The sequence below is a fragment of the Ahaetulla prasina genome, chromosome 9 (assembly GCF_028640845.1).
Source record: "Ahaetulla prasina isolate Xishuangbanna chromosome 9, ASM2864084v1, whole genome shotgun sequence".
Taxonomy (NCBI): domain Eukaryota; kingdom Metazoa; phylum Chordata; class Lepidosauria; order Squamata; family Colubridae; genus Ahaetulla; species Ahaetulla prasina.
This window is the reverse complement of record NC_080547.1, coordinates 29,752,383-29,764,860: the sequence shown is the minus strand read 5'-3', so window position 1 is coordinate 29,764,860 and position 12,478 is coordinate 29,752,383. Positions and strand designations below refer to the sequence as shown.

At 38.2% G+C, this 12,478-nt stretch overlaps 1 protein-coding gene across 1 annotated transcript in view; it reads right to left on the bottom strand.

Moving 5' to 3' along the window:
• KCNU1 (potassium calcium-activated channel subfamily U member 1) overlaps positions 1-12,478 on the bottom strand; it is a 117,035-nt gene that overhangs the window by 48,084 nt on the left and 56,473 nt on the right. The window contains 1 exon segment of the mRNA XM_058193984.1: positions 11,780-11,876. Coding sequence (XP_058049967.1) covers positions 11,780-11,876 — 97 coding nt within the window.

Here is a 12,478-nt window from a genome sequence, read left to right as displayed (position 1 = left end):
AAATCAGGAGATTCAAGCAGCTGAAATGAGTATAAAGATTTATTGCAAGCTTATGCTTGCAACAAGAATCTGACCTAGTAATTGTCAAGGGAAATAAGCAAGAATAAGAAAGTATTCAAGGTGGGTTGGGCTTAATTAGAACTGCAGAAAAAATAATTGCTACCAATTTGCCTTCCATTGAGGACCTGTATACTGCACGAATCAAGAAGAGGGCCGTGAAAATATTTGCAGATCCCTCGCATCCTGGACATAAACTGTTTCAACTCCTACCCTCAAAACAACGCTATAGAGCACTGCACACCAGAACAACTAGACACAAGAACAGTTTTTTCCCGAAGGCCATCACTCTGCTAAACAAATAATTCCCTCAACACTGTCAGACTATTTACTGAATCTGCACTACTATTAATCGTTTCATAGTTCCCATCACCAATCTCTTTCCACTTATGACTGTATGACTATAACTTGTTGCTGGCAATCCTTATGATTTATATTGATATATTGATCATCAATTGTGTTGTAAATGTTGTATCTTGATGAACGTATCTTTCTTTTATGTACACTGAGAGCATATGCACCAAGACAAATTCCTTGTGTGTCCAATCACACTTGGCCAATAAAAATTCTATTCTATTCTATTCTATTCTTAGATCCAGTGGTGAAATTCAAAAATTTTCCCTACTGGTTCTGTGGGTTTGGCTTGGTGGTTGTGGCTTGATGGTCATGTGACTGGGTGGGCATGGTTTGGTAGTCATATGACAGGGAAAACCAACTATCATACTTTACACAAAAATAACACAAAAGCTACACAACTGACTCATACACAATGCAAAAGCAGCTGTACTTCACACACAAAATGGCCCCTGCAACAAGCAGGAATTTCACAGAGTCAAAAAGAGCTCAAAAACAAACTATCACACTTTACACAAAAATACAAGTTTGGGCAATAGATAGCAAAAAAATGCTTTAAAAACTTTTTTAAAAAAAGTTTTAAGGATTGCACAGCACAGCTGATTGTCACAGTTGATTGTTGGAAACTTTTTCCCCCTTTTTTAAAGCATTTTTTTACACCTATTCACCTGAACCGGTAGTAAAAAAATTCTATAAAAAGTTTTTTTTAAAGTTCTGACAATCAGCTATGCTGCACAATCGTCGGAACTTTTTTTTTACTTTTTAAAGCATTTTTTTCTACCGGTTCCAGTGAACCAGTAGCATTTTTACTACCAGTTCAGGTGACTATCCTGAACCAGTAGCATTTCACCCCTGCTTAGATCTCTTGCTGGAGCACAGGGACTCATCACTTATGCGTTTGACCCCTTCCATGGGCTCAGCTTGGTCATCTCCTACATAGTCATTGTGAAGCTATAGATCATCTCATCATTGCCAACTTTTTGATCAAGACTTGATTGGACTAAAATTGAACAAGAAATGAAGTGCTACAGCTTCCCTTCTTGTGGTGTCACCACCCTTTACAGTGACTTCAACATGTGTCCCAACAACAGCAATTATAGGTACACATATATATGATAAATTCTAACCCAAATTTACTATGTTGATTTCAGATTTTCCCCACCCATCAAACTAGACCCCGTATTCGCTTAGAGGAAAAAACATAAATGGAATGACATGAGAAAATTAGTAAGGCAATCATCTCTTTCTCCCTACATTAACCCCTCCCCCCAAAAAAAAGTCTATAGCCTTCTATAGCTTTCTAATCTGGAACTGTTTTTAAATATTGTAGATCAGCCCTTGTAGCAGGCAAAAGCCAATCAAATAGATTCCAATTCCTGGAATGAAAACCCTAAGTATACCAACTTTCTAATTTGGCATTCTTTTTTTTTTTTAATGTGCTACTATTTGTTGCCCAACTGAAGTCAAGTGTGTGTGTCCCTCCCAGATATAGATATAGATATAAATATAGATATAGATATAGATAGATGCATTGGGAGCTTAAATTGAAAGCTCCAGAAAAGGAAAGCAACATCATTATTAAGAACAACAAAACCTAATGCCCTTAAGAAAGCAGAAAGGGAAATTGTGACAACCAGTAATCACCACTGACAACATTGTCAGCTGTAAGACATTCTTGACAACTCTTCATTGTATGTGGCCACTGCTAATCAGCTTGAATAGAGTGGTTAATTAGTAAGTTAATTTAATTATGGGTACTGCTTGTCTATAGATTGGTGGGGATCTGGATAGGGCAAGGAAGCCTTCTATTTTATTTTTCTTGATTACGATGCCCACATGGGAAAATTCTGAGACTGATCATTGCCTTATTTTTATTAATGAGAACATGTTTTTTTCTGATAATTTGGGGGTGTCATAAATGGATGGAGCCAGGTCTTCCCACCCTCTAATTCAAAGCACATCTACTTTTAACATTGTACAAGTCATGATCATTTCAAATGAAGGATTTCAAAAGCATAATTCAAACACGAGAGGGCATGAAACTGGTTAGAGGTTAGAGATTGTGCATGTGAGCCCCCATTCTATGATTCTTCATATTCTTACCCATTCTCTCCATCCTTTGCTTTCCCCACCTGGCAGATTTGAAGGGTACTTGTGTTCATATGTATTTCAGTCTGTCTAACTGTCGAATAATGGATTATGTCAAATGATTCAGATACATCTAAGCTCACTTTTCTTTCCATTATGGGTGTGCAAGCTGAAGTCACAGAACCACAAATACACTTTTTTATCATTGTGAAACAATCTCCCACAATTTTTTCTCCTAAAAAAAATTGCAAAAATGTATTCTGATATTTTGAGATGGAAACAGCCACAAAATAAAGTTTATACATTAAAATATGCTAAAGCTAATAGAAAGAGGGAGGAAAAAACTTATGTTTTTCCAGATCCCAAGAGAGAAACAAGTTAGATAATCATGACTGAAATTACTTACATTACTTACTCTCTGTCTACTGTGACTCTTGGTAATTCAAACATTTGTCCCAATACATAGGAAGTTCCCCAGTTCTGCTTTAATTTTGTTTGTTCCATGCAAGAGAGAGTAGATATAGGGGATACAGCCAGCAAACCAGGCCCTATCCTCTAGCTACTTTTAATCTCTCCACAATGTGTATAATATCAAATTAAGCTGTAATAACTTCCTTTTTATGATCTGTGGTCCCTTTTCAAGGTAGAATCAAGGCAACTAGATGGAGCTGTGTATTAGGCCAGATGCCCTATGAAGAGTTTGCCACTACTTAGGATTGAACTCTTAACCTTCCAAGTGGAAGTCTAAGACCACCACACTACTCAATCCAAATTAAGCTATAATGATTGATGCAAAATGTACCAGAGGAACCAGGGTAGAAGCACAGAGAACCATAAAGACAAATATATTGGAAGTTAGGTAATTATTATTTCTTCCATATACATGTATGCACCTGACTCACATGTTACTTGCATGAATGACTTTGATATAAATTTTGTATAGATTCTCATTGCATGGATTCTTTATACATATGCAACTGCTCATGTATATGTATCTAATTGATTTTAATTAGGCTTAATAGTGATGACTGGATTGGGGAAGCATAGGATATGCCATTTGGGATTAGAAATAGAATTCTTCTTTGCTCAATACAACATCCTACAAATGAAGTCCTAAGCAAATTGCCTTACATGAAACACATCACACAGATGGGAGGAAAATAAATGATAGGGAAGGTTACCTAAAAGAATTTGTGGGTCAATGAATATCCAATGCATACAGTATAAGTGTGATAAAAATTCAGATATTTTGACTTCCTCCCAAGTCATAGTGGAAAATCATTAAAAGGTGGGTGCAGGAAAAACTTGACCAGGAAAAATGAGTTGTCATATTAATGTCGATCTATCTTTTTACAATAGGCCAATTTGCATAATTGCTTCAAGTTTCTTTTTAACAAGGTATGACACTACTATCTATTTTTGAATGCCTCCTTCCCTAATACTTGCTGATTTTATACAATACTTTAGAGGAATGAATGCTTAAGTTAATAAGCAGGTAGGAACTGAATTCTGTACAGCATTACTCAAAAGTGTCTTTTATGAGGTAGATTGCATTTTTGTCATTAAACATAGGGAAAACATTCATAATAAGGAAATAAAACAAAGAAGGCATGTAAGATACACTAGATCTTGATGAGTCAGGTTCCTGATGAGTCGGGGATATTTTAGATATCCCAAAGGTGCTTTTTCAAAAGACAACTGGATTTTCTTTCTTTTCACTTGAAGACATTTTGTTTCTCATCCAAGAAGCTTTTTAAGTTCTGACCAATCATTTCATTCGCCACCATTCAGTCAGAACTCAAGAAGCTTCTTGGATGAGAAGCAGTATGTTTTCAAGGGAAAATAAAGTCCAGTTAGCATTAGCAATAGTATTTTCCAGCCCTTGCTAAGCGTTTACAGAGTCAGCATATTGCCCCCAACAATCTGGGTCCTCATTTTACTGACCTCAGAAGGATGGAAGGATGGATACTGTTGATGTTATTACATTTTATGTTATTTTGCAAAACCTGCTAAAATGTTCAAGATTTTTTCCTGTAAAGGGAGAGATTTTTTTCCCCAACATAACTTCCAGTTTGTGTTTCTTAGAACCTTAATTTCCTTCTTAATCCTCCTTCAATCTCTTTAAACTTGAGTCCCCAATCAGTAATTCAATAAGGGCCATTATGATATGATTTATGATATGTGTGTAATTGTTAGAATTACTCTGGGTTATTAAAATATAAAGTAAGCATTGCCAGGAGGGGTCTGTCATTTTCCACATCCTCAACACAGAATTAGGAACTGGCCATATTATAAATAGGCAGATTTGCACAAGTGCAGAACTAATAATTAGCTAACATCTTTATGCATCTGGATTAGACTGAGTAAATTCAGATAATCAACTTTTTCCCAGAGTAGTATACAAGGAAATTCTATCTGGATATATGGATAACACATTTAGGGAACACTGATTGATAAATATGTGAACATCCCATGTACGTGTGTGTGTGTGTGTGTGTGTGTGTGTGTGTATATATATATATATATATATGTATATATTGGAAGTGTCTACGTTTGACGAAGTCTCATTCATCATCTTCAGGCTTCAGCCGTGCTTCTGGGAGCAATGTGATTGCAGCTGTTTCTTCCTTTGCTCCCAGAAGGATTGCTCACACATTGCTCCCAGAAGCACGGCTGAAGCCTGAAGATGATGAATGAGACTTCGTCAAACGCCGCCAAGACACTTCCAATTTTACGCAGGAGAAACCCAATAACCAAAGACCTACATACAAACACCGAAAACCTCAGAAAACAATATATATATATATATATATATATATATATATATATATATATATATATATATATATTTTTGTGCTCTGATTGGCTGGGGTGTGTCCTTTTGGGTGGGGGCTTGGTTGTGCTCAAATTAGTCTGAGTTGCAGGGGGATCTGAGCTGGTGAGCTGCACTGCTGCTGTTTGGCTTCGTGTTCGTGGTCGTGCTACATCTTCGTAGTGGGTGTCAGTCTGCTGCATGTATGGATTGGAGGAGTTTGAAATGGCTAATGTTGCAGCTGCGGTCTGGCTTCTGGTCCTTGGTGGTGCTTCCTGATCAGTGTGGGTTTGGGTGTGCTTTCTGGGTGGATGTGTGGTGGTGGCATCCTGTGTGGACCTCGTGGTGTGGGTCTGGTGTCATTCCTCGTGTTAGGGACACGTTTGTCAATCAGCGGGTTTCAAATGGCTGGTAGGCGGGAGGTATCATCTCGTTTGTTCATGCTGTGTGGGCGTTTTTCTATCTGGTGGCTACTCTGATTATTCTGTTGACAAGTGTTCAGTTTTGACGAGGAATGATACCAGACCCACACTCACGAGGTCCACACAGGATGTCACCACCACACATCCACCCAGAAAGCACACCCAAACCCACACTGATCAGGAAGCACGACCAAGGACCAGAAGCCAGACCGCAGCTGCAACATTAGCCATTTCAAACCCTCCAATCCATACATGCAGCAGACTGACACCCACTACGAAGATGTAGCACCACCACGAACACGAAGCCAAACAGCAGCAGTGCAGCTCACCAGCTCAAATCCCCTGCAACTCAGACTAATTTGAGCACAACCAAGCCCCCACCCAAACAGGACACACCCCAGCCAATCAGAGCACAAAAACCCACATCCAATCAGAGCACAGCCAAGCTCCCACCCAATCAGTTCAAACCCCACTAGCAGTTAAAAGGAAGAAACAGCTGCAATCACACATTGCTCCCAGAAGCACGGTTGAAGCCTGAAGATGACGAATGAGACTTCGTCAAACGCCGCCAAGACACTTCCAATTTTACGCGGAGAAAACCCGAATAACCAAAGACCTACATACAAACACCGAAAACCTCAGAAAACAAATATATATATATATATATATATATATATATATATATATATATATATATATATATATATATATATATATATATATATATATTCCTCTCTCCTGTTGTATTTTCTAAAACCAGTGTTGACAAAGTGCCTTTTTTTTTTCTTTTGTGGCCAAGGTCAGAATTCTCTTTTTCCCTCTGCAAAAAATTATGGTACATGGGGACACAATGCAAGAAAATATTTCTGTGATGGGAAAAAAAAGGAATATAATAAAGCAAAGCAATATTCTGTTATGTTTATGAGTGCATATTGTCTTTCTGTTATTCAACCATGCTTTGCACCCCTCTCTCTCTGAAAAAAAGAAAGATGATAGATAGATAGATAGATAGATAGATAGATAGATAGATAGATAGATAGATAGATAGATAGATAGATGGTAGACAGACAGACAGTTTGGAGGTATTATGTGAGTTTTGGTTTGCCCATCCTGCTTCAAGATATAAGTCAAAAAGAAATGCAAAGATTTTCCAAGATGTTACATTTTAAAAGATAGGAAAATGATTCCATAATCTAAAAAGAATCAAAGTGAAGATGGCTTCTATAGTCCCATTCTGGGCAGGGGGGTTGGGTGGGTGGGTGGGAAAGTCTATTGGCACTGAATCAATTATACATCACCACATCCTGTAAACATCATGCAGCACTGATTGACAAATCTTCTTCATATGTCAATTTCCCATGCTTCAAGGTACATCTCAAGTAATAAGATTTGTGAGCATTACTTAATTTGCTCTTTTGCTTACTAAATTGAAGTCATTTCCTTTCCCTCCCAGACCCGTTTCTCAACAAAGCAGCCCCAAATTCACAAATGATTGAAGAAAAGACACCCATGATTGCATTCCTACAGACATTCATGAGAGAAACCAATCCTGTCTTCACTCATCTGGAATAGTCCCGTGAAAGATCTTCATTATACGGAAGACACATTTTCCTGTCTCTCCATCTGGGGAGAGACAGTCCACAAAGAAATTCTCTGACATTCCAGCTGAGGTCTCTCTTGCAGTCTATTTATCTTGCATGGGTCCACCATCGCTAGAATATAGGCAGCTAGAATTTTCTCAGGTCCCATTGTGAAATAAAAGGTGGTCAGATGCTAGAGTCATCTTGTGTAAGCTGATAAAAAAAGTCTCTCCCTCTCCCTCCCTCCCTCCCTCTCTCCCTCCGTGTGTGTGTGTGTGTGTGTGTGTGTGTGTGTGTGTGTGTGTGTATAGGCTTTCTGTAATGTCACAACACATTAACTAACCCTGTCTGTTAGTTCCCTTCCCTTTCTGGAGAACAGAGTTTTACACTTGTCCTTCACACAAATAACCCAAGGGTGGGAATTATTCAAAAAGCTCATGTTTGACACCCCATCTGTTCATTTCTGACAGCAATATATAATGTAAAGCTATAAAAACTTGAAAAATAATGCAACATAAAAAGGGATTGACTCGGCTCCAAGAGGCCATAAACGGTAACAAATACCACTGTGTGATTTATTTTGTGCTGTAATCTTTACAGTAAGTCATCTTTCAGACATTTCCCTGTGACAGGTTTTAATAATATTAATGCCCAGAGCAATCCAAATCATTGCCAATAGACATATTTATCAAGCTGCCAATCCAAGTAAATGAAATTCTATAAGCAATAATGTAACATGTTAAAAGTGAGCTAATAAAACAAGTCAGCGAAGAAATATTACTTCAAAGAATTCTTCCCCTGCTCTCTCTAATCCATCCCTGAATGTTATACAGCCAAAATGCAAATCTTCCTTCTCTTTTGTGATTTATCACTCCAAAAATATCAGTGACCTTTCTGTAGACTTCGGCACAGCCTCCCCTTCACATTCATAAAGAATGCATTGCATTCTGCCGCATTAAGGGAAGGCAAAGTGCTTAGTTCTAGTCTCACTCCTACCCAAACTCATCCCACGCCCCACTTGCCCTTGGACCTGGATGTGATGGATAGCATCAAAGAATAAAATCTTAAGAACTAGGGATTTATGAAAGACTGACACACCTTGACAATCAACAGGTACTTAGGAATAATTATCCAGATGTTAGATAAATTTCAATTAAGAAGGAACACAAATTTGGGTGGAGGTTCTGTTTAGAAACAACCAAGAATCCATTTTCTCTTTCATCTAAGTTGTTTTAATCTTATTTTACATTGGCAGAAGTTGGGTTGGAAGCTTTTTAACTTGAGAGAGAGAAAGTATTTCTGCACCCATTTTATGTCCTTGTGCATCAAATGACAATCCCACCATCTAAGGTGAAACATAACCAAAAGAAATCTGGAAAACTTAATGGTGTCACCAAAAGGAGATTAACTAAATTTAGAAATAAAGTGGCCATCCTTATAAAACAAAACAAGAGTTATGGTAATTTTGGTTATAAAAGAACCATCCTGCTTTGACATGTGGAATAAACTATTCCACAAAGAGAGAGAAACAGAAAGGGGGAGAGGGAGAGAGAAAAACATTCTATACTTTTTCCCATAGTTTTGCCAGATTTTTGGCAGGGGCACAAAAATCTTATAAAACTTGTGAGTTTTTGAGCATTTTAATTAAAAATAATAATGTTGGTATCTGCTAGACAATCAGGCACAAATATGTGATAGTACCTCCAGGCACTCGGCAGGCAGATGCTGAATTAAAACGATGCTCTTCAAAAACTTATGTGGTGCAGAAACCCATAAAAAAGAAAACCCCAGGAACTGCTGATTTAGATAAGAGTGAATTTTAGGAAGAAAAGAGAGAACAAACGGAAGAAAAGGAAGAGATTGCAGGAGATGATGAATCCTATGGTGATTTACTGAGATGTTCTGCTGCATTCAACAATTTTCAGATAAATATGAGTAAAACTGCAGCTTCGGTGTAAGAAGGTCCAACTGCATGCTGAATTATCTATCTATCTATCTATCTATCTATCTATCTATCTATCTATCTATCTATCTATCTATCTATCTATCTATCATCTATCCAATCATCCATCCATCCATCCAGTGGTGGGATTCAAATAATTTAACAACTGGTCAGGTTGGCCATCTTGGGAGGTGTGGTCAATCCCATCCTCCAGCTCAACCACACATGCGGGATGAGCCTCCCACGACAGCCAACCTGACCCTGGGTGAATTGGTTGCTATATTACTACCACCCAAAAACACACTATCAAAGTGGATCCTGGGCGCTGCACTACAACGGAGAAACAGGAAATGGAGTGGCTGGCATGAGAGAAGGAAGAAGAGCAGGGAGAAGAAAGAGGGAAAGCGGCCTTCTCCTTCCCTCCCACCAGCCACTCCATTGCCCATTTCTCTACTGCAGCGCAGCACAGCACCCAGGATCCACTTTGATAATGGTGTGTGTGTGTAATTTAACAACCAATTTGCCTGAACCGGTAAAAACTGGTTGAATCCCATCTATTCATTCTATCTGTCTGTCTGTCTGTCTGTCTGTCTGTCTGTCTGTCTGTCTGTCTGTCTGTCTGTCTGTCTATCTATCTATCTATCTATCTATCTATCTATCTATCTATCTATCTATCTATCTATCTATCTATCTATCTATCTCTCTCTCTCTATCTACCTACCTGCCTATCTATCTACCATATTTCCCTGAAAATAAGACCCAGTCTTAAGAATTTTTTTGGTCACCAAAATAAGCACCAGGGCTTATGGCTAGGATTTGGCATTGTGATTGCTCTGGGGTGGGGTGGAGGTTAGGATTTGGCATTGTACCCCCACCTCATCCCAGAGCAGTCACAATGCCTTCACAAACCTGCTTTCCAGCTCCATTCTCTGCATCTGCCTGCCTGCCTGCCTGCCTGCCTGCCTATCTATCTATCTATCTATCTATCTATCTATCTATCTATCTATCTATCTATCTATCTATCTATCTATCTATCTAATCTTCTCCAAATTAGTATAGAATCACCAACATTTATGTAAACAGTTTAAAATCCTACAAAGTTCCAAATCATTAATATCATGTCTAGTAACCATGATAGGACAGTACCAGGCCTTGGAGTCATCTCCTTTCCTGTAGAACTGCCTCATCTGATGGCCGGGGTTAGCTTCCAATGGTCAAAGGAACAATGTTTTCCCACCATATCTATTCTCTTCTTGTGAGGGCTATAGAATATCTGACTATGCAAGTCTGCTCCACTTTTAAGTTAAACAGCTGCAAAGAATTCAGCAGACTTTGTAATCCCCAAGGTGTAATCCAACAGTATGGAAACTTGCTTCTCTTAAATACCTCCCTCAGGCATAATTGACTTTTCATGCACATTTTAATAATGATATTTCAGCAGGTTGAGAAAGGGGTTTCCTCTCCTTCCTTTTTGCTTCAGATTATGTTATGGGCAGAAATGGGAGGGGTGTTATAAACTTAATGATTCTGTTTTTGGTGAAATCCACATAATGCAATAGTATGGATATTTTTTTTCATGCCTTTTAGGGTAAGTTTCTAATCTAATGTGTCCCCCAGACAAAAATGGTTGTCAACAAATGGCTATGGACAACCTATTTTTCCCCTTGGTCAAACAGCAGCTGAGAGAGGGGGATTTCAAACAGTGCTAAAACAAGAGTAAGGAAACAATAGTCCCCTATCCATTTGTGTGGTTCCCATATCACTCCTTGGTCATTACAGTTGAATGTTAGCAATTTAATTGTTGAAAATTGGCACCAGTTTCCCACAATTTTGAGATAGGAACATCTGGAAACTGTAGTGTAAATATTGAAAGAAGCTTATAAAGGAGGAGGAGAAGGAGAAAGGGGAAGGGAGAGGAAGAGAATGAGAAGAGGAGGAAGAGGGCCAACGTTGCTCATTTTAAATAACTGCTTTATTCTTTGAAGCCTACAACAGCATAAAAATGTTCATCATGGTCCCAAACCGCACAAATATGGTATGCTTCTAATTTTTTCTTTCTCCTGGCTGTATGTGCTTGATATCTCACACACAATTACTAGACAAAGATACAGCTATGGCAGAAGATGAATGAGTTCCTTGGTGTTTGCAGTTGTTCTAAACTTAATCCATAGCACCATTATGCATGGAAATTTGTGTTTTAAGATAGTTACTCCCACTAAATAAATCACTGAACATGGAGGATCTGGCTAGAAGGGGGTGAGAAGCTCCTTATTAGTTAGGTTTGAATACAGATTTGGATGCTGTTTGAAACATGGCATATTATTTTCAAATTAATTTCCATTACTAGTGAAAAACTGGCCATAATCTTTAGCCCTTTTTAACCATCAAAGATAAATACCTAAACAACTTCTAAGATATAAAGAGAAGCAAAAATCTATTTCTCTTGTTTTATTCCCAAATTACCTGGGAATCTAGCTAAAAAATGGATTTGTAATATAAGGAGAACTCTGTTTAACTCTCTTACCTGGGGAAAAAATCCAAGAAGGAGAGAATTCCAAGGGATCGTGAATGTACTATAGCTTCATCTGAACGTCTCAAACTGTGCATGCTTGATGTGTTTTCTGAAATGAAAATTATTAAGAGGGGATTTCTTCTTTCCTTCAGGTCAACAACCTATGTTCTGCTGAAGCTATCCTGGCCATGTACTCAGAGCAAGTACCTGAAGAAATTCTTCAAGTAATGCTAAATTGCCAATATACTAGTTTACCCAAGTTTATAATATTTATCAATCCAGGCAATGTCAAGAAGCCTTTGAAAATGTTTTCCTCCTCCACCTCCTCCTCCTCCTCCTCCTCCCCCCTAATTCTTAACATCTACATAGTACTTAACTGTTCTGTAAATTCAGCTTTACTAATTAGGGATTCCAAAGAACGACAACTGAAGTTGCATTTGGAAGTAACTGACCTCCTGAAGGATTGGGATTACTACACCCATGAGTAAATAGATTTAAAAATATCAGGTGGACAATGGAAGGTGACCAAGAAAAATAAACAATAATCTTTGCTTTGCAAGTTGACAAGTCAGTGGACATTGGTGCTAGTGATCAATGGCTATCACTGTTGCTTTTTTCATGGCAGAAAGAAATATAAAGCAAATAGCACTGATTACAAACTTCTCCTGGTGAATGCTAGAAAAATTGCCTTGTTCTTTTGAAAGTATTGCT